Source organism: Platichthys flesus, chromosome 13 (assembly GCF_949316205.1).
Source record: "Platichthys flesus chromosome 13, fPlaFle2.1, whole genome shotgun sequence".
Classification (NCBI taxonomy): domain Eukaryota; kingdom Metazoa; phylum Chordata; class Actinopteri; order Pleuronectiformes; family Pleuronectidae; genus Platichthys; species Platichthys flesus.
The window spans coordinates 19,540,753-19,568,363 of record NC_084957.1 but is presented as its reverse complement, the minus strand read 5'-3'; the positions used below and the strand labels follow the sequence as shown (position 1 = coordinate 19,568,363).

Sequence of the window (27,611 nt, the reverse complement as noted above, 5' to 3'; positions counted from 1 at the left end):
CAACATGTATGCTCCTTTATTATTAGTATATGTTTAATAAAGAGTACACCAAATCAAAGTACTTAAGTACAGCCAGTTGTTGCTTTTTGCATCTGCTGTTTTTATAAACCTATAGACCTATACACTGCAAGCACGCTGCTTTGGCTTTCTCACAGTGATATTTCATGCTATTTTAAAACCCACTGATTGTGCTGTGTTTATTTCATCAGTTATTTGCATATATTCTGTACCAAAACACAATTAAAACAGATTCAAATATATGTATTTTATGTTGAACAGGCAGCACTTACAGTGTTTTCTTCTGGACTATGTCTTAAAGTGCCCAATGTTAGTGTAGATTATCACAATATTGCAAATGTTCAATGCAATGATGTTTCAACACGTACAAATCAAGAGTTTCTGTAATATGATCCTATCATGACTGTCCACTGGGTGACAGCTCTGAACCAGATTTAATATATCTTCTTTTCTGTCAGGATTTTGTTTTCCAGACCACCTGTTGCACCCTGAGGACACTTCCCCTCTTGAGGCTCTGAGGAAATGCGTCGCCCGCCGGTGGCTTCACTCCTTATTTGCTTCTGGTTGGTGGAGAGGAGCCACTGTAACGGTAGCCTGCAGGAGAGCATGGGAGTATTGCACACCAGGTTCGCCCTCAGCCTCTACCAGACGCTCACCGAGACGGAGAACAACTCCAACCTGATCGTGTCTCCTGTGAGCGTCTCCTTGTCTCTGGGTCTGCTGCAGTTTGGGGCCAGGGGCAACACGCTCGCTCAGCTGGAGGGCACGCTGGGTTACAACGTCAACGGTAAGGTCCGTCTGAAGGGAGAAAGGGTTTTTTATTGAGTTTGCTTGAGCTTCTCTCCATGCTGTGAGAGCGTTGGTGGAGAGGTGGTCGGTGGCCCTCAGTGTTGCTGGTACCAGGTGGTGTGGAGCGGTGCTGCAGCTGCTCTTGGCCCTACAGGGCTCAGTGGTGGCTGGAGCGGTAATACCTGCCTCCACACCAACTCTAATCTCATTAACCACTCCTGCAGCTTGGCCCTGGGGTCGAGAGGTCACTGTGTTTCGTTACAAACAAAGACTGATTTCCAGCTGCTGTTTCTTTTACGTCCATGATTTGATCTCACACACATGATGGAGGTCCGGGGCGGAGGTGGATGATACTGGGATCTGGTTAAGAACCATGGCTAAGCTTGAAAACCATCACAGTCCTGTTTTGACTGCAGCTGTTTTCTATATTTGTTTTGTCTATAAAATGTCAGTAAATAGTAAATATACCAAACACCATGAGAGAACATGTGTTTTTACTGAGGATCATTTTATTTGTAAATGTTTGGAGTTCAACAGGCTAAGAGAGATTGAGAGTACATTAACCAAGGCTCAAATAACTTAAACTCATTTTTTCTCTTGCACGTTTCTGCAGGAAGATGCTGTGACTTCAAGTAGATTGTTGCCAAAACAGGCAAGATGTTGTTGAGCTGAAAAATTGAAGTCATGATTATTTTATCGGGGGGAAATAACAAGACTCTTACTCACGGCTTTTGCAGCAGCAGTGATGATGATGTGATGAGATGTGAATGCCGAGCAAAAAACCTCCCTGTGCGTATCGGTTTTCTAAGAAGTTTGAACTTGCTTCATTAATCTGGCACTACTTGTGACATTCCACCACATCTGACCTGTCCTCCATGTTATCTTTTCTCACAGACGCTAAGGTACATGACCTCCTGTTGCATTCCCAGGGTGACGAGAGCAACACCAGCCAGGGGATGTGGCTGCAGCAGACGTGCACGTTATTCATCCAGAGTGGTGTTCAGCTCCTGACTGAGTTCACACAGCACGCAGCCGTCTGGGCCAACACCAGTGTGGTCCGGGCCAACTTCAGCCAACCCAACCACACCCGCAGCCCGCAGGAGAGCCCGAACCACAACCATGGTAAAGCAGTTCACAGTCAATTTCAGAATCTTATAATGAAATTTATGGAATGACCTTGTGTTATAGGAAATTATTATATTATTACCTCTGCCGGTTCCTGTAGTCTGTTTCAGCTCCTTGTTTTGATTTTATGGCTCATTCACTTAGACGTGCTGCAGGCAGCTGTTTTCAACAAACAAACTTGCTCTGATAAACCGACTGCTTGATACCTACCCACCAAACTGAGAACAGAGAAATTTAAGAACTAGTTTAAAAATGACTAGCCTGGATGCCAGACAAACTTAGCCCCGCCCACAACATTTGAGGTCGGGAAGTTCGGTCTGGAGTCGCTCCGTTGGGGAGAAATTATGCCCGAACAGAAACTGTTCGGACCAATGAGATTGTCAGGGCGGGCTTTATACGATGATGGACAAATGATCAACAGTAACGTAATCAACTACGTCATCAAAGTGCGCAATAAACATACCTGCCGCTGGAGAGCTGAGATGTGTAGATGCTGCCACTAAGTCTGTTTTAGAAGACATCGACAGCGCATTCATTTTGAAAGAGGAACAGAGAACGTGGAGGCGACGCCAAGGCACCGCGCTAATCCCTATCGTGCCGGCGCTTGGCTGTTCACACCGGACGCTGAAGCGACGCTGAACCGCCGGGCAGCGCTAATAATATCACCCGTTGATCCAGTAGTATTCAAGCATATACTTACTTGTTGCTCCAACATTAAGCAACAGCGTCCCAACATTTGTCTTTTTTGGTGTTGTCTTTATACAACATGTTCCGAGGATCATACAACTCACTGCCCACTGTAAATGTCGAGTGTCGAGGTTAAATTACGTATTCTCCACTGAAGCCTATGTGGAGAATATGTAGTCCCCCCCCTCTCTCTCTTTTTATCTTTATCACTGCTTGTGTGGCTGTAGTGGATGGGCAGAGGGGGACATTTAATAATGTCATTGGTAAAATTAAAACTCTAGGACAACAGAAGGGGACTTCAAAGTATGGAATGCATATTTGATAATTTATATCATATAAAATAGCTCATCAATATAGTTTAAGATCGGTTTTCAGTGTGTTTCCCGGCGCGATACGCTCGCGTCAAAAAATAGACTCGACGCCGAAACGATCTCTGCACGGCGCAAGGATTGACCTGCACAAAGGTTTAACATAGGAGTGGATGGGAGCCAGCTGTTATTTAAGGCTTGGCGCTGTGCTTAGGCGTCGCTTTGGCATCGCTTCAGCGTTCGGTGTGAACCCGGCGTTAACTCACAATGCGCCGCTTAACATACGTCACATACTACGTTGCTCTGATTGGTTGTAGGTCTATCCCATTGAGACAAGAGGCATTTTTTTTCCTGGTTCGGTTGAAACACGCGCCATAATCACAGCGCAATGGAGCCGGACTCACATTCTGACAAGAATTGTGAGTATGACAACGTCAGGCTAAAAAATGACACTTAAGTGGGAAGAAACTCTGGCTCTGTTTCTGCATCAACCATTAACACTTTTATTAAATTTATGGCAGTTATAGGGGCTTCTATTTTGTTGTTATCATAATACAAAAATAAATAAAAACAACTTATCTATATAACCTTTGATTGATAAGGACCCGTTCAACCAAAGATATTCTTATTTCTATTAAATATAATATCGCAGGAGAAAAGTATAATTTTAGGAAAATAAAAAATGGGAAATGTGATTTTTACTAGCAACTGAGATGTTTGACGACTGATTCGTATATTTTGTCTGTTTTCTCTACCTTAATGTCATGGTGTCATTTACAGAAACCTTTAAGTCAGTTATCAGTAAAATGTTCACATTCTTCTCTTCATTGCATCTGACCACCTGCGTTGCGTACTGTGGAGATTGCTGACCAAATTACATTATCACTCAACTCTGACCCTCCCTTGTTTACTTCCAGATGAGACGTGGCCCCTCCAGGCAGGAAGCAGCAGCGGGGAGCTGTCGGGCTCGGGCGAGGCCCAGACGGAGGCTCTGTGGTGGGGCCACCGGCTGCAGATGGCCCTGGTCAACACGGTGGCCTTCAGGGGCATCTGGCAGAAACACTTCCTCTTCACCAACACCCAGAACCTTCCCTTCACCCTCTCCGACGGGAGCGCTATCAAGGTGCCCATGATGTACCAGGCCACAGAGGTCAGCTTCGGTAAGAGACAGCATTCCTCCCTCAATTCATCCATCCATCCATTCATCCATCAATTTATCCATCCATCCATCCATCCATCCATCCATCAATTTATCCCTCCATCTATCCATCCATCCATCCATCCATCCATCCATCCATCCATCCATCCATCCATCAATCCATCAATTCGTCAATCCATCAATCCATCAATCCATCAATCCATCAATCCATCAATTCAGGAAAATTTGCAATTTCAGGTCTTTAATTAGGTCACTGATTAAAAGTGTTTTGATATTTGACAATGTAATAAACCAATGAAACCAGAAATTTGTGAAAAATCTTATCTTATAATGTTAAACAGGTTTAGTCTGTTTGTCCAAATCCACACCAACATTTTATGGGATCTTTTTTGGCTCATGTCTCATTCTTCCATCAATAAATCTGAGTTTTTGCGTAACCCTGACGGGGGGAAAATAGTAATGAATCAATGGAAAGATGTTTTAAGTTGCACATGTGAACTTGTTTGCAGGTCAGTTCAGGACGGCATCAGACCTGCGTTACACCGTGCTGGAGCTGCCTTACCTGGGCCGCTCCCTGAGCCTGCAGTTGGTCCTGCCCAGCGAGAGGAAGACGCCGCTGTCCTCCCTTGACTCCCAGCTCAACACTCGCCAACTGGCGTCCTGGGACACTGGCCTACGCAGAACCAAGATGGACATTTTCCTGCCCAGGTGGAGATCACACGATTCTATTAAAATATTGATTTAGATGACTCATCACCTAGTGTAGATCAATTCTAGAGAAGCAAGAGGACCCCCTTCATTTCAAATCTAACATTCATTTTTAAAACATTATTTTATTGCTTTTATTTATTCTTCGATTGCTTTTATTGTTGTATCATGTGTTATTGTTGTATATATATATATTTTTTTTTTTATCTGTGCTCTGCTACATTACAAATTTCCACTAGTGGAACATGAAGTACTGAACTGAACAGACTTGATGGAGATGATGTACAAACTCTTGTTCCCCGTCTTGTATTTACAGGTTCAGGATACAGAACAAGTTTAACCTGAGGTCGGTGCTTCCCGCCATGGGCATCAGTGACGCCTTTAACCCAACAGCGGCTGACTTCACTGGGATTTCAGGTCAATACGTCAGACAGTATTGCTTTTTATCACACTTCTTAAAGGTCGCAGGTCGCACAGTGGTTACTGTAGCTGACAGTTTGGTTCTTTCTGCAGTGGAGGAGGGCCTTTATGTGTCTGATGCTTTCCATGAAGTGAGGATAGAAGTCACAGAAGACGGGACAAAGGCTGCTGCTGCCACAGGTAGAAAGGAAACATCCTGTAGCACCGATAATAAGACAGAGCCCAATGGAAGGTTTGCTAAAAAAAGGCATTTCTATTGCAGCTATGGTGCTACTGAAACGATCCCGTGCTCCTGTTTTCAAGGCGGACCGGCCGTTTTTGTTTCTGCTGCGACAGGTTAACACAGGTATTTACTTCTCACTGCAGATAAGTCCAACTGTTCACAGTCCAGGCTGCAGGGAGGCCTCCGGACATGACCATTCCAGATGTTCTGCATGATTTAGCTCAACTATCGTTTACATCATCGTGCAAAATGTGTTGCAGTGCTTTTTTTTTCAACGAACTCTACCAGAGAGTCGTAGCTGCAGATACCTGAGACCTGCATGTGTTGTGTGATGCATCAAAATGAACTTGAAGTCTGCATCGATTTTGAGTTTAAAACAACCATAACCCTCTGGGTATCCAAAGTCCAAGACTGCATCATATTCCCCTGTGACTCCGCTGTTGTCCCAAAACTAACAAACATTACACATCATTGAGGCACACAGAAGAACTGGGTGACATTCCTACACTGCAATTATCATATGCTTTATTTGAATCAATCCTCCTACAATAAATACATCAATTGTGCATAAATCCACCTCTCAAAATAGTTTATATATTATAAAAAGCTGTCCAGCTGTTTTTGTAATGATGTAACAGTATCTGTGAACTATTGTTTGAAAGATTTATGTCCTCAGTGGGAACAATGTGGGTTTAGAGCTGAGAGTCAGACAGAGCAGGAAGTCGTAAAGTACTGAGAGATGGACAAATTTTTTTGCTTCATAGTTTTTGGTCACGGTTGTAAAATTCATTCTTTGGTTTTTCAAAAATGTGATCCTGATATGATTGATGGATTAGACCACTCAAACACATCTGGAGAAGATTATATAGCATGAAAAATTTACAAAACAAATGAATAATCTGGACTGTAGAAACAAATACAAGAAAAACAAAACCAGTCAGTTATATTATTAAATATAATTAATTTAAAGTTAAACCCCAAATGTGCAGGATTGAAATATTTCTGCCTTATGTGACTTCTAGTGGTGAGGTCATACAGCCACAGATGGACGACATGGCAGCACCTCGGTCTCCTCCATATTAGAGAATGGGACAAATTAATTATTTGGCCTAATTCAAATTGGTTTTAATAAGTTCTAAAAACGTAGTGAAAGTCATGAATGGTTGCTGAGACTGACTCGTGATTGGTCGAGCATGTGTATTGGCGGGACCTTGATAACGCGACTCCACATCATGATCCCTACAGCACAGACTCTGGCTCCAAATTACGCCAAAAGATGGCAGCAGCACCCGTGTGTAGGATTTTTTGGCTATATTTTTGTCCAGTGGGAGGAAGTGGAGACACGGTGTTCATCTTTATTTACATTCTATGGTCTAGAATCAGTGAGACATATAAACTGTGAATAAACATGGACAATGTGTCTCCTCCTCATGTTGTACAGAAATAAAGCAAAAATATCCCAGTATGGGAGGAAGGGTATACTGCAGCCAGCCACCAGGAGGCGATCAAGATAGTGGCTTCACTTTTGGGAAGCTGTCATGTCGTCTATCTTTATTTACATGTCTTCAGGGAAATTATCTGATACATTTTATAGAAAGTGACTGAGAATAAAACCGTGGTATGATCCTTTAAACTTTATTCCTTATTTTTGTTGTATTCCTGATTTTAGGATCCGTCTTATTCATGGGCCGAGTGATGAACCCAGCAGACCAAGCACCCTGAAATTCATTCATAACCTGACACCTATTTCACTACTGGTATTTATTTGTGGACCAACAGGAGGGTCCACGGACACTTCAGGAAGAGGGACAATATTTTTGTACATATCTGTAAATAAAATTTTAATACATGTTTTTACATTTTGGGCTGTTTTGATGCTTATCCTTTCATTTTTGTGGATAAAAGTCTAATTTCTGCCTGATGCACAAACAAACACACAGAGAATCACATCTATACATAACACTTTATTTACATGGGCCTTCACAGTGTAAAATAGAAACTTTATTCATGGAAATACTTACAAAAAGGCCATTTTACGCAGGACATTCTCTTTAAATAGTACTCTAGGGTTATTTACATCTTTACAGTGTATTCAAAATACTCTTTTGGTAGCGGCCTCTTCACAAAGAAAGAAAGACAAGTATGGCAGATTTTGGTCCCTGTCCGGGGGGGGGAGGAGGGGGGGGGGGGGGGAGAGATCAGAAAAAGGGCAGCCCCCTGAATCAGAAATCAACTCTTGACCTTACTTCTAATTATTTGTGTATATTTGAGAAAACTGAAGAGAAAAAAAAATCTTCTGCCACAACAAAAAAATAGGTAGTTTTCTTTTCTTTTAAATTATATTAAATAAAAATTCTCAAATTTACACAAGTGCATTCACGGTTAAGTGACAAGAAGCCGGTTTGAGATCCACGGCAGGGAGACTGGGAGTTCTGGGAGCAGGATTAACGGTATTTGGCAGCGACCAGCACATTGGGACAAGCTAGCATCGAACTGAGAACTCAGTTCGTCAACACTCCAGGGGAAGATGGTTGGTGTTGCCCATCAGCTGTTTCACACTAAAGTAAGAGTTGGGTGGTAGGGGAGGAATTAATGTTGCTCCAACGTTATTGCTGATGGTGATGCATTTAGTATCAGTTCCTGAGCTTTTTGTCCCTGTATTTCAACATTTATTATCAATAATGTTCAAGCGTTCACAATTATTTACTTTTTACCGTGTTGCCCTCTCTCAGAACCTGCGCTGCAAAAGCCTTTGACTCTTTAAGTTCACTGTCTGCAAATGTACTGAAAGCAGTGGATCTCTTTCCCTCAGGAGGAAGAACAATTATTCTTTCTTTTACATTACACCCCAGTTGACAAAGTCTACATCTGAAATTGAAGCATTATGAATATTAATTCCATTAACAAGAGTTAAGCAGTGGAGTGCTTTAGTTAGCCGAGTGTGGAAATTCGATTTCAACAGTTGCAAATGATGACGAGTCTCATCCTCCCAAAAAAAAATGAAAACCCAACCTGAAATAGAAGTAAACGAATAAAAAGAATAATAACCTATTTTTTACGTCTGGATCCATTCTGACCCTGAGTTGGATGAAAACATGCACATGAACTCTTCCTTCTTTGTTGGCCTATAACATTATGACAGAGAAATCAGGATTGAACTTCGCATCAAGGAGCAGGGTACGCTGCAGAAATGTCCCTCGTTTTCTCCTCTTCCCCACTTGAGGGACTATTCTCTTTCCTTTTATTTGTCGCTTAAAAACAAAAGATCAAATGTAGGGGTGGAGAATAATCAAAGGGAACGCCTGAGGATGAATTCACAGTTCTGAAAATGACCGTGGCGAAATGTTCAACAGGCCTGATTGCATAGGCAAACACTTCACCTGCAGCAACAAAGATGATTCCTCTCTCTCCCCCTTTCTAATATCTGAACAATGCACCTGTATCATCCAGAGTCAACGCTGCTTCTAGTTCATACTGTGTGTAACCCAACATAAATGAAGAGAGTCCACCTGACGGGTGAAAGATCTGAGAGCTGGATGCCGTCTCTGCAGGTGCCCATATACACAGGGGGGAGGAGGGGAAGAGGTGTGTGTGTGTGTGTGTGTGTGTGTGTGTGTGTGTGTGCGCTGGGGGGGGGGGGGGGGGGGGGTAAGTTCAGTCTGGGATCACTTTGGTCTCAGAGCGTGTCCACGATGTTCATGTTCATGGATCTGATGTGAATCTCCTCCAGGAAGTTTTCCAGCTGCTCGATGAGAACGCGCTTCTTGAACCTGCAGAAACCAATTGTTATCTTTCATTTGTTTAGAGGAAACAGTTGGGATGTTTTTACATTGATATTTTCTTTTTTATGTGATAACACGCTGATGTTTTGCTGCTGATTAAAGCCCTGGGATCAGCAGCAGAAGTCGAGAGCAACACAGGATCTATGAAACACAGAATAGTCACAGATTATTTGCATGAGCAGCAGAGGAACTGGGTTAAACTCGTTACCTAGCTGCCTCTTTGATGATGTTCTGGAGAAAGATGAGCCGAGTGTCCAGAGTTCCCTGGATCTGCTTCAGGAGGTGGAAGATCTTCTCATAGTCTGAAGCACAGAGAAGTGAATGAGGATTCATTGATTGATTATTACCATTTTTCTGTGAACTGCTGAAGTCTTTGATCCAATTGAATGTATTGTTTTTCAGATATTGTCTGATCACCAAGTTGATTTGTTATCAGCTTAAGAGAAAATGAACATTGTCTAATAGATATTCTATAATAAATTCATACAAAGCAAAGGGACATCCTTACACTACTTCTTTTGTCAGTATGAGAAGCATCTGTGCTAAATTACTCAACAATTAATTTAATTAAACACACTCAATTATTTCCCCTTAAGTTTCTGCCCGTTGACTAAAAACTAGCTGATATTAGATCATCACAGATGTTGATATTAGTGTAAATGTTGAGTGATAATTAACAAGAAAGTGCAAAAGAGCAAACTAAAGATTTGTTGAGAATATGACTTCAACAGATTTGAGTTATTCTATATTTAGATCTTTACTGATTAAAACCATAAATCTGGCAGTTTTTTCTTTAATCAGGTAAGTTTCTAAAAATCTCTTGAAAATTGTTGTTTTATTTCTTATTAAGGTCTAAAGACTATTCTTTGGGTGTCGACACAAAATCAGGCACTTTATTGACAAGAGCCCTACACGATTCTATTGTTTGTCAGTCTAAAACAGAACCTGTTCATTCTACTTACGTCTGCCAGGTTTCCTGATCTCCTTAGTGATTAAGACCCTCAGCTCGTTGTTGACCTTGGTCGTCTCTTCTTGAATGTGCTTCTTCAGAGCTGTAGGTGACAGGTAGCGAGGCGGCTGTTCCCCCATCAGCAGCATGTCCATTCCCTCCTCGCTACCCGGCGGTAGCTCCCCAACCGGGGGTCGACCATTCTCGTCGCCGTCGTCTTCTTCGTCGTCGTCGTCTTCGTCGTCGTCGTCTCCGTGCAGGAGGTCCTGGGGTTCCAGGCCTGTGTGGTTCTCTTGGTGGTTGGACGACCCTAACAGCTGATCAACCTCTGAGTCCAAGCTACTGTCTGAGCTGTAATGGTTCTGATTCAGGTGGTTGATGATCAGGTCTGGTTCAGGTGCACCATCATTCATGTCCATGTCTATAAGGTCAGAGATTTAAAAGAAAGAGCGATTTGTTTGCATTTCCTCTGTATAGAACAATAATCTATTTATTTCTAAATTTTTTAATGATATTCTCATAAAAATTAGGTTTGTCATTCATGGGGGGAGAGAATGTGGGTTAGTGTTGTTTATTTCTAAATAAAATTTCCTTTAAAAGGGGAAGAGCCACCATTGTTACACATCAAGCTGCTAACTTTTCATGGGGAGTTCAACTCAGCCGCTAAATCGAGAAAATCGTTATCTAATTTCGTTGGGTCGAGTTTGTAGAGCTCACATTAAGAACACAAATCTAACATTACACACTGGAGTGCAGAGTTTGAAAGATGTGGGTATTAATTGTTCTGGGGGACAAATGCCTTGTTCCCATCATGGAGGCTAGAATGTAGGAATGGGAAAGATTCTCATATTGGTAGAGTTCACTTACCTGATAGCAAGACAATTGTATGACTGCAGAACTGGTTGTGTGGCATCATATCTTTTAAACTTGGATTCAATTACATTGAATGGTGACTTATGGATTCATGTTTATTTGCTTTTTTAGGTTGTTTTGTATTACTTGCACAAAGTCACATATATTGCAGAATAAAAATCTGGTAAGGGTTGGATGTGGACCTGAAAATAATTTACAAATCAGAAACAACATTATACTGAGTTGCTTCATGGTTTACGTTTACACGTAGTTAAAAATGAGCACTGAGAACTTATGAAGTGTTTCCATGTCTAACCTGGTGTAGCTCGAGGGCTGGCGGGTGGCGATACTGGAGGAGTGTACGCTCTACCCAGACGAAGCAGAGGCGACATGCAGCGCCGTCTTTTGGGGCCTCCACCCTGCATGTTGCTACTGTCTCCTGGTCTCTTCCCTTTGTTCTGAGGGCCCGTCACAAACTCGTCTGCCTCGTCGATCATCATACCCTAAGAGAACAGTGAAGAAGACATGTTAATGAGTGTAATTCTACTTCGGTGGTTTCCATGCGACTCTTCATCATGAAAGAATATGAATGTAGGGTTGATAAGAGTGGGATTAACCTTCTTGTCTAGTTTGAAGGGGTTTCCGAATGTGTGCAGGCGTTTGGGCTGTTCGGGGTCTGCATCTCGAAGAGGCTGAGGGGCAGCTTTGAGGAAGTCCTGGTAGTTGCCCATTTGGGCGATTGGCACACTGTGGAGCTGGTCTGAATATAATGCAAACAAAAATTCACTAAACATAAAAGAAGATAGCTACACTTAATCCTGAGATGAAAGTCGTGGTTGAAGTTCTCTCCCAAAGTGAGTAAGAAGACATCGACTTACCCGAGTCTTGCCCTCTGAGAGAACAGACAGTGACGTTGAGCAGATTTCTCCTCATTCGGCTCAGGTGGTCCAGCAGGTGGCTGCGGGGGACGTCGTAGGGATTCCTAAAGCTTTGAGGCTTCAGGCCCTGATAACGACAAGACAGAGGGGATTGTAGGCTGTAACGATCACAGTTTAAAGTTCAGCCTCACATCAAGTCCAGAGAGATGCTTTTAATAAGGGCTGCTCGATTATGGAAAAAAATCATAATCACGATTATTTAAACGATTATTAATATATGCCCTTATTCTGAAGTCTATGCTTTATTTTGTAATCACTTCCGATTCCGGTAAACACAGATGACGGCTGCGTGTCTTAATCCTCCGTGAAACCAGGATATCGGTGCACGGATATTCAAACCCTTGATGATGGCAACCCTCTATGACCGACTGACCAGCGCAGAGAAATGCGGGTCCGGTCTGACCGGTCAGAACAGCCAGGCGGGTGCGCTTGAGAATAACGGTGTGCGGAGAGGCTGCTACATGGTGTGCTGCTGCCCTCCGTGCTTTTCCACTCGCGCTGTTTTTTTCACCGCCGATCACCATACACACACAACTCGCCTCCTTCACTTTACTGCTGCTTGAGAGTGAGAGCCAGTCAGCTGGGCCACTGAAGGCTTTGGGGGAAGGACTGAATTGCGCATACACGTCTCTTTTGAAAAAAATCCCAGATAATCGTTTCAACGCGATTATAGTAGTTTGACCACATAATCGTAATCACGATTAAATTTCGATTAATCGAGCACTTTTAATGCTTTTAAATACCAAACAGTGCAAACATTAAACATCTCTTTTCTCAAAAACTGAGGAGGAATGTCAAATGAAAAGCCGGACAGGACGTGAAGGCCTGAGCAGAAAGGGAATGAGTAACAGTGGGATTTGAACATAAAACTAAACAAAAACAAAGAAATCACTATATCCAAATTAAATGAAGCTCAGCAAACATCAATAACAGACCATTTTGAACATGACAGAATGACTCTGGTTTGTTAAAATGATCTTAAAATATAATCTGACCTTGTTGAGCAGAGCCAGATGAAAACCTTGAAACTCTTTGGTGTTGAGCTCCATGGGCAGAGCTGGGCTTTCTCCTGAGAGATTCAGCAGCTGGTGGATGAAGTTCCTGCGCTGGGCCAGAGATATACCTCCGCCCCGCCAACGCACCTTGATGCCGGCCTCTGGTGGTTGCTTTTTACCAATCGAGGCAATCAGACGGTCGTACTCGATTTTTGTCTATAAATGTGAAATATTAACATAAAGTGTCACTTAATGCCCCTCCTTAGCATTCATAACGAAATAAACTACTTATAAATGGTTTCCAACACTAAGCTTTAAGCAGTTGTGCATGAATGTATTTGTAAACTATAACGTGTCCAGTAGGCAGCCGTAAGTGATGGCTGCTGTGTATATAGCAACTAAATGAAAATACAGACGGGAGTACTGTACTGTTGACAAAATATTTTTATTAATAATCAGTTTTAAATGTATTTGTTATCACTTATCACTGCATTATAGTATTTTATAAATAACTTATTAAATGTGAATATACTGCTTATCTGTGCGAATTTAAGTGTCTGTAGGTAAAGTATTATTGAAACAAACATTGATGTCACTTTCAATAGAGTAGAAAAAACATTTTTGATTAGTCAAAAAACAAATATCTCAATGGAACCTTAAAGGATAAAGAAAATAAAATACTGTATGTCATCTGTATGAAGACTAAAGTTGTAACCCAAGCCTTTTGTTATTAGGCAGATTAAGACTCACATTAAGAACAGATCTCCTGTTGTTTTTGTCCAAACAAGAAAAGACCAAACAGCGCAACAACATACCTGCTGACTGAGCTTCTTCAGGTACGAGACCACGCTGTAGCTCAGGCCGTACTCCATGTTTTCGGCCAGAAGGTTTGGAGCTCCCATGATTCTTAGGGCTTTTCTGACAGACTGTGGAGAGAACACGACAATAAGACCAGTGCAGCATCGTAACTGGTTTTAGTGAGTTAATAACAATAATAAAACAAACATTTGAAAAGCTGCAGAGTAACATCAAATCCACTGACCCCAATATAATATGGAGGCATAGTCTTCAGGTAGTTCTCAAAGGACTGCCTCCATTTGATGGTTGGCTTAAACTTGTGCACTTTGATCAAATCGTCTGCAAAAAAGGAGGCAAACCAACACATTAATACAGAGTCATTTGAAATGAAGAGTTTGGTAATAATTGGTAGAGATAGCAAAGGAGCAAAAACAGAGCGAAGGACTAAAAATGAGGGAGAATAAAGCCATCAGTCTCACCCAGAATTGGCAGAAGAACAGGGTAGTTGTAGGGCATCACAAACAGGTTGACACAGTTGAGGGCTGTGCTGGCCTTTAAGTAGCCGAAGGGTTGGCCCAGGTCACTGTACTTGGCACTGTTACACACAAATACCTAAAAGACAGAGCGAGAATCGAAAACAGGTAGTGGAGAATATATAATATATAATATTGGAAAACTCATGATTTAATATTTGTGGAGAAAAACTGCTGAAAGGTCTGAAGGTGGCAGCACAGGAAAGAGCCTAATGAAAATGCTCAGTACAGTGAAGTGTAGTTTATTCTCTGTGCAACCATTATCATATTTAACATGTAGGCAGTAAAGGCTGTTGACAACATTCTGTAAAGTGGCTTAACCTAAGATGGTCAATTAGAAACAGAGTTTGAAAAGGTGGAAACATGAAATCTGTAATTTCTCTCCTACTATCTTCCATGAAACCACAGCAAGTATAACAAAATTAGTAATGGTAAATATATCATGTTAATATTTAGGTATGTACCAGAATGAATTTATCATTGAACCACCAGGCAACTTGAACGTAAATAATGTCACCTCATCTACCAGTCTATGAGATTGATTTAGTAATTTAAAACTGCAACTTTCAGCTATAACTCTTAAGTCCTTTCTCAAAAAGTGTATTTTGTGTGTGCGTGTGTGTGATGTTGTACCTGCCAGCAGGTGTGTGGAGACTTCCTCTCCAAAATGTACTGTGTGAGAGGCGAAGGCTCCAGCTCGTACTTGTCAAAGGGCACCTTGTCAATCACCATGGGCTCAGAGTCCAGGCAGGAGAAACGTACGTGTGGATGGGCTGAGCGCGGGGGCTTGGTGAGGTAGAGAGGAGATGTAGATATTATTATAAACACAGAACAATGGTATGGTATTTAAAATCAGTTAAATCTCCAAGAAATGGAGAAAATTCTAAAAGATGTTATATGGAAGGTACAATGTCAAACCATACAAACGTTGCCGCTTTATATTAGTTTTGATGGTTCTCACCAGCGTGGGTGAGTTCTGGTCGGGCCAGAAAGCCTCTGGGATGGGCCAGTGGCCGATGGGAACGCCAGTTTTAGGGTTGGGTCGTACGTAGATCAGCTTGTGACAGCAATGCCACGGCTGCAGACCACCTTTCAAAGCCTCAGCTGGAGCATCTGTACAGGATCATACAGGAGAGGATTCTTTTACAGGTAATACAACCGACAGCAGCTCAGACAAAAAATTCTTTTAGGAAAAATACACGAGTGTGTAGGCAGTTAAAACATGAAGGTCTGGGTTTAAATGTGACATCCACCAGCTGTTTGTGAGCAACAGTAAAGAAAAGCTCAGAGGATTAAAAAAAAAAAACTGAGTGGGAGAAAGCAAAGAGGTTTCCTGCTTATGGATGCAGCTCGGCAGCTGTCAACGAGGTCTTACAGAGATGAATTCAGTTTGTCTTTATTGTGTTTAGACAATCACAAGTGTCTCTTACCCTCCAGTGGAGGAGGGTCAGGGCCAGTCTTCTCAAAGTTAATCACTACTCCACTCTGAATCTTCTGCACCAAAGACTCCAGACACTGATTCAACATCCGCTGAGAGAACACGCTGTAAGAACGTCCTAAACAAACACACAGAGACACACATGTAGACAGTACATATGAATTGATTGATTTCAGTGTTATAGGCTTCAAAAGATTTTCATTGAATCTAAACATACTATTGACAACACTTTTTAATCTGACTCGTTTCAAATCATCACTTTTTAGGGCTCTCTGAAGATCAGCAACAATTTCTAGCTTCATCACTTAGATAAATAACTTCCTATTCTGAGCTTTTCTTGAGAAAGAAGATAAAGGATTACAGATTCTTAAAAGCTTAAAAAAGTATTATTATAGTCAGTTTCATAATAATTCAGGATGAAAGAACATGGTACAATTTAAAAGTAGAGTCCTCTTAGTTTAATGTAAAATGCTTCAGTGTCAGACTATAAAACTGTGCACTTACAAGCACTACCTGCTCAACAATGTGGTCACCTTAATAGGGTCTTATTAGCCTTTACACAATGGACACAAAACAAAAAGTAGCTTTGAAGATCTGATCAGACAGAGGACAGTGAAGGTCACCTCAGCTCACACAGTGAATCAGACACACGATAAGTCTAATTCAGCCTTCTGGCCATTTGCTGCCTCCAACTTCACCTCCAGTGAACTTGTTGTGCACCCATTCACTCGCTCATTTCAAAAGGCTGTGGCTTTGTGTCAGCTCTGCCATCAGCAGTACTGGACAGGCAGCATGTACTGTAGACTGTCAGTGACAATGGAGCTGTGTCATGTTCTGCATTCAGCACCACCGACTGCTGCACACAGCTCTGTGTGTGTTAATCTTAACCTGCCATCAGCATCATTCCAGTCTGTTCCTCCTGCCAGCTGCTTCAACCAGGCAGCATGAGGAGCAGAGACAGGAGGAACAAAAGTCTACTGCCACAACTTCGTTCAAACTGGGTTTTTATTCTGCATCTGGGGCGTTACTTTGATGGAGTATGAGGGTCACTTACAGAGAATAAAGTTGTAGAGTTACAAGAAAAAAAACAATATTATGATAATTAAGTCATTATTCTCATCTCAAAATGTGTTTTTCTTTAATTTGTCCTTAACCCTCTGCCATCCATTGCAGATAGAAATCATTGGCCTATAGTACGTCACTGACCGGTGAGTGGGAAATTTACCAGTTTAGTCCAGGACCAGTTGGCAAAATCTAGGCTAACATTATTCAACATTTGGTACTGAAGTGCACTTGAGCAAAGCACTTGAGCCCTCCACCACAGCTCCAGCAGAGTTGTTATATGGTTAAAAACAAGAGCATGCTTTTTGTTTGTACTGGGATGTTCAGCTTCACCCAGCAAACTTGTAAACACAAGTTACTCCGACTGTTGAGCAACACGGTGCAGAGCAGAGCTTCCGGGCTGTCCCTATCCAAAATTAACAAAGGCAATCACCACTTTTTTCATCCTAAAAAAAAACACATAATTTCCTCATGGCTTTGTTTTAATGGATGCTTCATCAGCTGTGTAGGGGAATGTAATAAAGAAACAGTTACTTTGATCTAGCGTTATAAATACTTTGAGCCTGTCGCAGCATGTTCCACACAGCTCTGCTGTAACAAATGAGGCCTGTGTTGGTGAAGCAGAGGCTGAGTTGTCCTGCGGGTCGGACATAAAATCCCTGGATCCTCCAATTCCCAAAATATAACTCATGGGCCTTTTTCATTACATGTTAAATATCTAATAAACAACCTAATCCAAACGCCTCCTCCCCTTTATATTATTTTAGGTATAATGCCCGACTCTAACCTTGATATTTTAAGAATGTACCTCCAGAGCTACCAAATATATTATACATGCTAATGATATCTAGTCTACCAAACTAAAAAAAATGTTGAGGTGTCTCCTAAAGTGATATTCGTATTCTCTATGAAACCCATATTTCACATAAACCAAACTCTGGCAATCCAACTACCTCCTGTGACCTCACACATGGGAGTGATGGGGGAATCGTCAGGCGGGACGCCTCCGAGGGGTTCAGGCTCCACTGAGGCGTTGCCGGAAATCCGAAGCACCAGGGAGAACAGACGCTGGTCCCAGCGGAAAGGCTCCTTGGTCAACTCACTACCTGGTAGCGGGGTGGTCAGAGGAAGATGGAGCTAGATAGGGGGGGGAGACAAGGATAGCGTCAAAGACAGAGGAACCTTGATACATTAGTAGAGATAATGTGTGAGTGCTGGTTAGAGAAAGACACCATGTTGATACTATATGTATACACAGACGGACAACTCAACTCCCAAGTTTTTTCTGTAATATAACTGTTTTAGACTCTACTGGACATTTTTACTGAGGGGATATTGACAAATTATACCGTAGTCTATCAGGTATATACGACAGCATAATTCAAAAGACCTTTTCTCATTTTGACATACAGACACTACGTCATATTGCTCTTAAAATAAGGATTTCATTGTATGCATCTGACATCCACAATTTCCTACATCCCGAGCTACGGGCTGCTTGGCTTAATGGAGCTCTCTCCATCTAACCAGTAAGAGCATCAGAAATATTCAGCAGAAATAAATAATTAATGGTAGAGCGAGCTACTGAGAGGACAACTTTATCTGACGAGCTTAAAGCTAAAATGGTCCAACAGAAAATTAACTGATCAAAGTAGTTGCTGCTTAATCTGCCAAGATTTTGAATTAATCAAGTCAAGTCATTTATCAAGAAAGAAAAAACTCAAATGTGTTTAAATTTCTCAAATATTAATTGCTGATCGTCATTGATCCCTTTTTAATTGAGTATATTTGAGTTTTGCTGTTAAGACTAAATCAATATCAAAACATGTTGGTTCTAGGGAGCTACAAATGATCCCCCATAAAATGTCAAAGACCAGGGGATTCATTGATTTGTGTTGTTCAATGCTTGATCATGGAAAATAACCGTCACAAATGTATTAACTTGGGCTTTAGGAAGTTTTAAGGGACAATTTTTCTGACATTCTATAGATTTAAGGTTACTTATCAGAAAAGTAACAATAGTTGCAGACCAAATTCTGTTGCCAATGATAAGAATTACAGCATCATCAGTTATTATCATTAGTCTGCGGTGGATATTGAACTCAGTGGCCTCCGACAGTGAAGGCAGGATATGGGTTGTGGGACTGTTTTGCTACATATAGTCATGGGATGATTCTAATTTTAAAGTACTACATAATAGCAGGAGCTCTGTGATTTTAAATTAAGCCTTAGTGTCACAGTAGGAGAGGGTTTGATGCTTGTGTTAAAGTGAACATTGTGGCTCATGCAGCCACACAGAGGCTCTTCTGATTGGGTGGACCTGTCATCTCCGTGGAGATGTTGGCTGACCTCATCTTGGACTCCGCCGCCGCTCGTCAACTTGTTGCCGTCGGTGATAGCGATGATGATGGAGGGCTCGAGGAAAAAGGGATTCCTTCCCTGCAAAGAGAGAGAGAGGGGGTACACACAAAGATTTAAGAGCATTTATAGAAGCAAAGAGGAAAATTGATATTGGAATTTAGCGGCAGTGTATTTATGTCACAAATGGGCACATTGAACCCATCATTATGTAGTTCATTTACATATATCTATTAAAGTAAAAAGGAAAAAAAATAGAAACAGAAACTGCTGAGACAAGTGTCGGTGAGTTTGCAGCATGAGTTCATCCTCCTCGATGGCAGAGTACTTGGATTTATATGAAACCTCTTTTCTGCTTGTCACTAAAATATTTCATCACATCAACAGTCCACGCTGACTAAGTTTAACTGGATCAGCCAGGGAAAATAAACTTGGGGAGTTAACCTCGACGCAGACCGACGAGACCCGTCAGCCGACGTTCAGCACGCTGCCCCCTTATAAAGGCCATCCTGCCCTGACAGCGCTGCCTTTATTCATGAACTGCACCTGAAGGCTGTGGTGTCTGTTGGATGAAGGATTTGTCCAGTTACATAAAAAAAAAAAAAACAGCACAAAGTAAACAGAGCGGGATACTAACCAAGGTGCCTGGTGCTGTAGGTATCCATGACAACCTGGACTTTCTTTTCTCCTCCCTTCCCCAAATAAAACCTTTATGATATTGGGCACTTTCTTTGCATACTAATGAGCAGCAGACTAGGTGAACCTCCCAGTCATCTGGTGTTTTCTTCCATGTCACATCAGCTCACTTAGCGTTTTACTGTTGCTTTGCAATTAGGTGCTGGTCATAACCTCTTAAATTTCATTATAGTATGTCACATTAGCTCATATTGACAAAACTGACTCAGCAAGATCTACTCCTGCAGGTTTGTCCACCACAGTCTGGCAGGTCAGTGTATCGTCACTGACCTGCCTCATGTATTTATGTGAGCTTCTCATATTCATGACTGCCATATAAGCTATCGGATGCATAGATTTCCCTGTGGATAAAGAGATCTATCAATCAATTATTGGCATTTGGATTTCTTTTCATCATATTCTGACATGTTACAGAACACAAAAATGGATTGATTCAATAAAATAAGATCAATAATATAATCATTAACTGCAACCGTAATCATGTAAATGTGTACTCTGGTAAAGTCAAGTCCATGTGTAGCAGAAGGATCTCTGGTCTACTAACAGAAGAAGACTGATGGAGACCCATTAGAGCCTTGTTTATCATCCCTGCTGATATGTTAACGAAGGGCCAAACGTCAGCTGTCATTGCATTTCCTCGCCCTTTCTTCCCTTAGTTCTGCCCTTTCACTGCACTCTCAATGAAACTGTGATCAGTGTCATGATAACCTGCCATGGGCAGTCTCCCTTGCATCCTCCAAACCTCCCTCTTCATCTCCCATGGGAGTCACCTCAGACGCATGGCAACCTGGAGGGTTCTTTTGTTACTGTAGAGAGAGCATCACTCCAGGGTGATATTAACTCATCCACTAGCTTAACTCCCCTTTGTCCCGTCCCTCACTCGAGCTCTCTACCCCACTGAACATCTCACACATGCAGCACAAGAATGAAAATTCTAAATCGACTTATCTTTATGAATTAAATTGGAAAGACAAGTTAAAGCTATTGAGTCATCATACAGAGCTTCAAACACAACGCCAACCAAAAAACAAGCTGCTGCAACTCTTTGGCTTGACTTTGATTTACAGCCGCGGGGGCCAATTGAGATAGAAAAATACACACGACAGAAAGTGTGTGGTCGGCAGGGCACTGATGAAAGCTTTGTCAACTTAGACAGCTCAAAGGAAAAGGACTGCACTTCAAAACCGCGCTGATCTTCTGAGTGTATTCTGACACGACAGTTTCAGGTAATTTTGTCCAAGTTCAGAAGGAATGAGGTTCATCAGCGACATCATCTGCACTCCATGGCCTGTTTTACTAAAGATTTCTTATTTTCAGTTAAACACAAATTAATTATTTGTGGAGGCACAGTTGTGGCTGTAGTCAGTTAGCAATTATCCTTAAAATACTTCTTTGTAAAATACACTAGATACCAATAATTACAACATTAGTGATGTCAGATTCAAACTGCGATGTCAAAGACAGACTGGTCACAAGAGTCCAGGGCTCCTGTTTTGAAACAGATTTTCCTCCCGTTGTGAAACGGGAACAGGTGAAAGAATCCACCATTAGATTATAATTACTGTGAAATCACCCTGTGGTTAGAGGTCATCAGTAGCCTGTGCAGGACACCTTAACTTTGATCTGTGTGTTTTGTTTGAGTTCACAGACACAAGTATGTTTTCATATAGCATCAGCTGGTCTGACTGCCGGGCTGGTGTTTGACATTCAAACTCCCACAGAGATTCTGATATGCATTATAAATGTTGTTTGTAGTGAGGGCATTACCCTGTATGGTAGGGGCCATCCATTTAAAATTCAGGAAATGCTGCTTAAACATTTATTGGTGCTCCCGTCCTACAGACACACAGGAAAACAGACCTCCCGATTTCTACGTCAAGTGTTCAGACTACAAGGTGTCAAACTATGTCTTGATTACTCACATTAATGATAACTCCCAAGAGGATAATGTTAGATTTCTTATAAGATGTTTTCTGTTTTTTTGCTTTACAGTCACAAGAAGACAGAGGCTCTCTGGTCATTTTGTGTCACACTACACGGTAAGAAGCATGTTGAAAGATGACGGTCATGTGTTGCAGATAAGTCATGAGGCTTACATGAGGGTAGCACTCTAAAACTGTAAAAAAAAAAAAACACACACACACACACACACTCACATTTAGCAACTACCTCCCTAAACTGGAAACAGGATGAACTGGTGATGTCATTAAGCAGCACTTTCTGGAACCAGACCAGTGAAGCTGAATTAGTTCCAGACTTTGTGGTCATAAAAAATATTTGTTTTGAGCTTCCAGCTGTGATGGAGTTGTTTAAATTTCACAAATTAAAAAATCAGTTCTGCAATACAGATAATTTATATCAAGTTCAGTTTCTCCTTTAACTTACTCAACCTGTCAAACAGTTCATGAAGAGGATCTTTAAATAATTTCCATGTGAGATCAATCATTTTGTTTGTTGTTAAGCTGGAAAGAAAAATGAAACTGTGTCCGAACTAAACACTGTCCGATCCTCAGCATTAGTAAAAAGCAGACAAACATAAAATATGTATTTTTCATTAAATGGTTAGAATATGTTTAGAAAGTAATAGGTGGAGAATAAAGATTTGAATTGTGAAATAAACATTTTAAATATTCTCTGCTCAGCTTGAACGTACACCACTGAAGTATATTATAATTATATGCTACTCTTTTGAAGGCTATACATTTAGTTTTTGTAGAAATTAAAATGCAGATGTGCTGATTAAACTTTATGTCTGCCACATTTTTGTTAACTGCATAAAAGAGGCAGCTCAGCTCACAAAGCTTAAGTGACCATTAAGTAGAGAAATTACACTACAACTGTAACTCTTAAACTAAACTCAGCATTATAACCTTAATATACAAGTAGGATTTAAGCAGATAGGTGCCATTGGTTTTCAGCTGGGTGTGGCTAATAAAATATCAACTTAAGAGCAGACTTCAATCATTGTTGCTTCTAAGGCTGTAAGAGACCACAGGTTTTAAATACACCATGCACTTGTGGGCCGAATGACAAATCTCTGAGCAGCTACAAGAAAAATAAATCTATATGATTTCAGAGCAGAAAACAAAAAGGCTCAACCTCTGTAGATAAATCAACCTCAGTTACTGACGACAAGTAGTTCCTGTTACTATCCTCTCAATTGAACTTGTTGCGGTTATGTTTGTGTCTTGAGCACATGATTGAAAGTGTGTGGGGTCACAGTTTGCAGGTGGTTGATGCTTGTACGACTGTGGACATGGGTAAGGGGATGGGGAGAAAGGGGGGAGGATTGGTGTGGGTGGGTGCATACAGCACCATGTCATAGAGTGCTTATTAAACCTGATTTTTCCTGTCTGCCCTCTACAGCATCTACATACCTGTCCATAGTTGTCTATCCCAGTCACTAATCTATTGAGATTGAGTAAATCAAAAGCGGTCCTCAAGGACTGGCCAATAGATGTGAGTCCAGTTGCTTGGAGGTTGCGGAGCTCTGTCATGAATGTGGCGTGGCTCTCCTTCCATCCGGCCTTAAAAAAAAAAAAAACATTGTTAATAAAGTGCACAAAGTTCGAGAACAACCCAACTTTAGAGGAAATCAAAAAAAGGCATAGTCATGTGTATTTATCACAAAAGCCAAAAAAAATTGGCCCACACTGTCATCCAGACCACATATCAAACCTTGTAGAATGATAGCACTTGGGTGGTCCGCTCCTGTTGGCCACATCTGACCTCAAGTAGCCATACCATGTGTCAACTCAAGGTGTCCCAATCTTGATCTGTGCCATTAGGGCCACATTTACCACATTGACCCCTTAAGTTTCACATCAAGATAACACCTTGCCTAAAGCACTGCATGTTTGCCAAAAAAAGGTCCATGTTTGTTTTGGGATAGTTGGGTCACATTTCTAAATTCACAAGTAGACCACTTAAGACTATCATCCTTTATGGCCGGGCCAGAAGACGATCAGAAGAGCTGCATCGCTGCCTGATGTGAACCACATCCTTATGCTACATGGGATGTTATGTTCATCTTAGGGGAAGGTAATACAAGAGAGTTCATTCTCGGATTGTGCGACAAAGTATTGTTTTGTAAAAACATTATGGATTACACAGAATTGAGCAAAACTAATTTAACAATGTAAACTATGTTAGCAACTCCCAATGAAATGACTGGTTAACTTAAGAGTTTTATTTTTTTAATGCTGATTTTGTTTTGAACTGATAATAAAATCTCTTCCTCCTCTTTGGCCAAAACAATTACTTGACAGCACAGCAGCCAAGTGCTTGATGTGTTTTCTAGCAGGGTAGTGAGACCATCCTTGGGTCATAAATCACAAAGAAGCAGTGTCCATGTGTGTCGTCACTAAAGTGGCAATTTGGTCTAAAACGATTAAAACAGGAAGGTGCCCCCCCCCCCTCCTCCCAAGAATATCTCACCTCGCTGTATAAATAACACCCAGAGTTCCTTGCTGCTCGCACTGAAACAAAATGTCGGCCATGTTTTAAAAGGGGTATGAAAAGCTCCTCCTGAAGATCGCCTCTACACATTCGGTGTCGCGGTCACAACGTGGCGGATCGACGGGGGAAGGACAAGGCAACCTGCGCACATGTAAAGCTGGACATGAGCCGAAAGCAAACTCTACCTTGATCCCGAAGGGAACGTCTTCAAAATTTACCAACATGTACCGGTCCCCTCGGCTCGCCGGATCTCTGCCCCTGAGCTGTGGAGATAGTAGAGAATTATTACCGAGAGATCCGCTCTGACAGGAGCAGCACAAAGATGAAGTGGGGGGTGTCGGTGTGTCCCGTGGTTACAGTACCTTCATAAAAGTCTCAACTGCGCCTTTTGCTATGTCCAGATAGGTAGTGCCCAGATGGGTGCGCTGGTTCATTGAAGCGGACGTGTCTATCAGAAAAAGTAAAACGGGCATTGTGATGGTAATGACAGGTTCTGCATGGACCTGGTGTCAGTACAACCGGCCCAACGCAAAAAAAAACCTTTTGTTCTCCTGCCGCCTGTATCACGTCCCAGCTAGCTAGCTTAGCCGGCTATCTGTCTGCCTCACACATTCTTTTAAAAAAAGTGTAAGAATAGTGAGTGGCGTGGCCCTTTCCGGGCGAACTGCACTAAAAACCTTACACCCTAGGGGCAGGTGGTCGGTTCACGAGGGATTCTGGTAATTTTACTATATTTTGCGGCTCTTCCTAAGTTTCATAACAACAAAGTTCCCCCTCACAGACACTCGCTACTTCTCCCTGAACTGAGAGCGTTGGGGCTCGTCCGCCTGTTTTAAGCTGAGCCCCGCGCCTGACCCGCCCCCCGAGCGGTGCTTTACCGTCACGTTGCAGCAAACCCTCCCCTCATTGGCTCTGCGCGGGCGGCTCATTACCATATCCAAATAAGGCCAGCGCCGAGCGAGTGATGCGCATGCGCATTCGCCTCCGAGGCAGGGACGTAGGAAAATATCGCGTTGATGCATTTTTGTATATAAACAACATAATGAGGTATTCTTCACAGCGACACTGCAGTTTGTTGTGTGCTTGTTGTAAAAGATCCGGCCTGTGTGCTTCCTCACAGCTGATTACACGTTCACCTCATCCTGTGCACGGGCCATTGTGAAAGACAACCCCCTGAAGACTGGAGAGATAAGATATCAGACAATATGGAGGGGAAACATTGAAGTAAAGAACGAGGGATGTGAGCAGGGTGCAGATGAACTAGTGGCTGACACTCACACATTTGGGTTTGATGTGATGACCAAATTAAGAAAAACCTTTTTGAGAAATGATCTGAGGGAAAACAGGTTTAGCTGCAAGGGGTTGACATGCGCACACACACTCACGTTTGCACTTCTATCTTAGTGAGGACACTTATTGCCCCAAACATAATACCTAACCCTTAACCTAATTCTAACCCTAAAACTTAAGTTTTACCCCTAAAACAGCCCTTTTAAAGAGTGAGGACTGATCACTCTGTAGGGTCTATGCCTTAAATAGTCCTCAAACAGATATAAGTACAACAACACACACACACCCTGCAGCTCGAAGATGGCTGTACTGTCTTTCTTTCCCTACGCTGCAATGAGTCACATCCTTATAAAGATATGTTATAAGTGACATTTGTTGGCCAGACATATTGTGGCTTTTGTACACAAATATAAACTGCATTTATGTGAGATACAGAGTTTATAACTATAATTTACTTTACACTTGAGATTTTCTTCATTTGATCCACAACTGGCAGCACAACACGATTGTGCAATATAATTTACATAATATGGCTCCATGGAACATATCATCACTTCCGCAAAAAATAAGAGGAAACCACTCTGAAGCCAGCGATAGAAGAGAGAGGAGGAAGGTCCATGATGTCTCTTGTTCGACAAGAGTTGTCTGGAGCAAGAGACTCACACACACACCACTTCATTTCCTGGTGCAACACTGTTTTTCAGAATAAAGGTTAAGGTTTTAGCCCATTCACAAAGGTGCTAAAACAGACGAATTCTGTGATTCATTCTGTTTACAAATGCCTTGTTTTGTATGATCATTAGGAACCAATTTTCTGGTACTTTTATTTGTATTCCCATTTGTGTTAAGATACTTTATCACTCCACTACAACTATTTGACCGATTCAAACTTTGAATACAAAACAAACGGATTAACTGATGCATTAATATAAGTCACACTACCAAAGTAAATTAAATAGTAATAGTAACATAGTCAAATTGCCATCGATCCACCCTTACCAACCACAACATAAAAATATTGTGTACATGTTAATGCTTCAGCAATAATTGTTCATTAACAGCAATGTAACGTATCTGAACCAACACAATCTTTATATTTTGATGCACCAATCTGTAAAAGGTTTGGAATTTAAACATGAATGTACTGTAAGCTTCATATTAATTCATAATACCTGAAATCCCTTAACATCACAGCTAAAAACTATTAGCAATATAATATAATTGATTTACTCTTTTTTAAAACGTTTGGGAACTTGCATATGTTTCTTCCATTTCTTATATTTGGCCTTAAATAAAAAAAACTAAAATTCCCATATACGTCATACTGTATTTTACTGACTTTACTATTTACACGTTTATTGTGAAGTCCACACTTGATTATCAGCTCAGCTCAGCTCAGCTCATGATTGAAACTTGACTTTTGTAATGAACACTGTCAGAAGTTCTTAAAGTGTTTACATGGAATTTGTCATAATGTTGTTGGTTACACTCAACATTTAATTATCTCTATCAATGATATATATCAACAGTTTATTTCACAGGAATATTTTCTTTGGATAGAGCGACCAAAGCACGACTATAGCGTTGTAAATTGGGGTTTATTTTGAAGGTCATGGCCGGAAACGATCGATGCTCACTTTAATACGATCAAGGTCCTCCCACACTAAAATAAACCTTCTTTTTTTTAACCTCCGATATAAAAGTCCCTAAACTTAAAAGTTGCATGTGTCATATCATCAACAAAAAACGTCCCTTTAATGTCTTAATAAACTGAAACTAGTCAGGAAATTACATATTAACCATTTAAAGCCAGATGTGTCTCCGCTGTGGTTTTGGGGGAAGAATTTTAATAATAATTTCAAAATGTTAGTACCCTTTTAATAAAAGTAACTTTCATGTGAGTCTGAGCATGTACCATATACATTTAACGATCCTTATATCCAAAAATAATCTATGTTAAGAGCCATAATAAGAAATTTAAAATCTATATAAAGTTTATGTTTAAATATCTTTATATACAGTCTA

General features: G+C 41.3%; 2 protein-coding genes across 2 annotated transcripts; one reads left to right on the top strand and one right to left on the bottom strand.

Moving 5' to 3' along the window:
- Positions 1 to 486: 486 nt before the first annotated feature.
- serpine3 (serpin peptidase inhibitor, clade E (nexin, plasminogen activator inhibitor type 1), member 3) lies at positions 487 to 7,246 on the top strand. The gene is made up of 8 exons (XM_062402773.1): positions 487 to 805; positions 1,702 to 1,929; positions 3,845 to 4,087; positions 4,596 to 4,794; positions 5,111 to 5,211; positions 5,308 to 5,394; positions 5,477 to 5,560; positions 7,107 to 7,246. The coding sequence occupies exons 1-8, from the start codon at positions 541 to 543 to the stop codon at positions 7,157 to 7,159; spliced, it is 1,260 nt and encodes a 419-aa protein (XP_062258757.1). The 5' UTR covers positions 487 to 540; the 3' UTR covers positions 7,160 to 7,246.
- A 135-nt stretch (positions 7,247 to 7,381) lies between these two features.
- On the bottom strand, positions 7,382 to 25,089 carry ints6 (integrator complex subunit 6). The gene is made up of 18 exons (XM_062402772.1): positions 24,659 to 25,089; positions 24,482 to 24,559; positions 23,216 to 23,365; positions 19,134 to 19,223; positions 17,738 to 17,921; positions 15,715 to 15,840; positions 15,246 to 15,397; positions 14,918 to 15,070; positions 14,231 to 14,363; positions 13,996 to 14,090; positions 13,769 to 13,879; positions 12,954 to 13,169; positions 11,899 to 12,025; positions 11,638 to 11,780; positions 11,337 to 11,523; positions 10,182 to 10,589; positions 9,428 to 9,521; positions 7,382 to 9,207 (listed from the first exon to the last, which is right to left on the bottom strand). Exons 1-18 carry the CDS (start codon positions 24,767 to 24,769, stop codon positions 9,114 to 9,116), a joined length of 2,652 nt encoding a protein of 883 aa, XP_062258756.1. The 5' UTR covers positions 24,770 to 25,089; the 3' UTR covers positions 7,382 to 9,113.
- Positions 25,090 to 27,611: the final 2,522 nt, after the last annotated feature.

What these genes read in the sequence shown, in the direction of transcription:
- serpine3 (XM_062402773.1), top strand. Translation starts at nt 541, where the DNA reads ATGCGTCGCCCGCCGGTGGCTTCACTCCTTATTTGCTTCTGGTTGGTG. An exon ending in ATGGACATTTTCCTGCCCAG is followed by an intron (nt 4,795 to 5,110) that starts GTGGAGATCACA and finishes TTGTATTTACAG; the next exon opens with GTTCAGGATACAGAACAAGT. An exon ending in TGACTTCACTGGGATTTCAG is followed by an intron (nt 5,212 to 5,307) that starts GTCAATACGTCA and finishes TTCTTTCTGCAG; the next exon opens with TGGAGGAGGGCCTTTATGTG.
- ints6 (XM_062402772.1), bottom strand. Translation starts at nt 24,769, where the DNA reads ATGCCCGTTTTACTTTTTCTGATAGACACGTCCGCTTCAATGAACCAG. An exon ending in CAGTTGAGACTTTTATGAAG is followed by an intron (nt 24,560 to 24,658) that starts GTACTGTAACCA and finishes CTATCTCCACAG; the next exon opens with CTCAGGGGCAGAGATCCGGC. An exon ending in TCTCAGAGGGCAAGACTCGG is followed by an intron (nt 11,781 to 11,898) that starts GTAAGTCGATGT and finishes CATTATATTCAG; the next exon opens with ACCAGCTCCACAGTGTGCCA.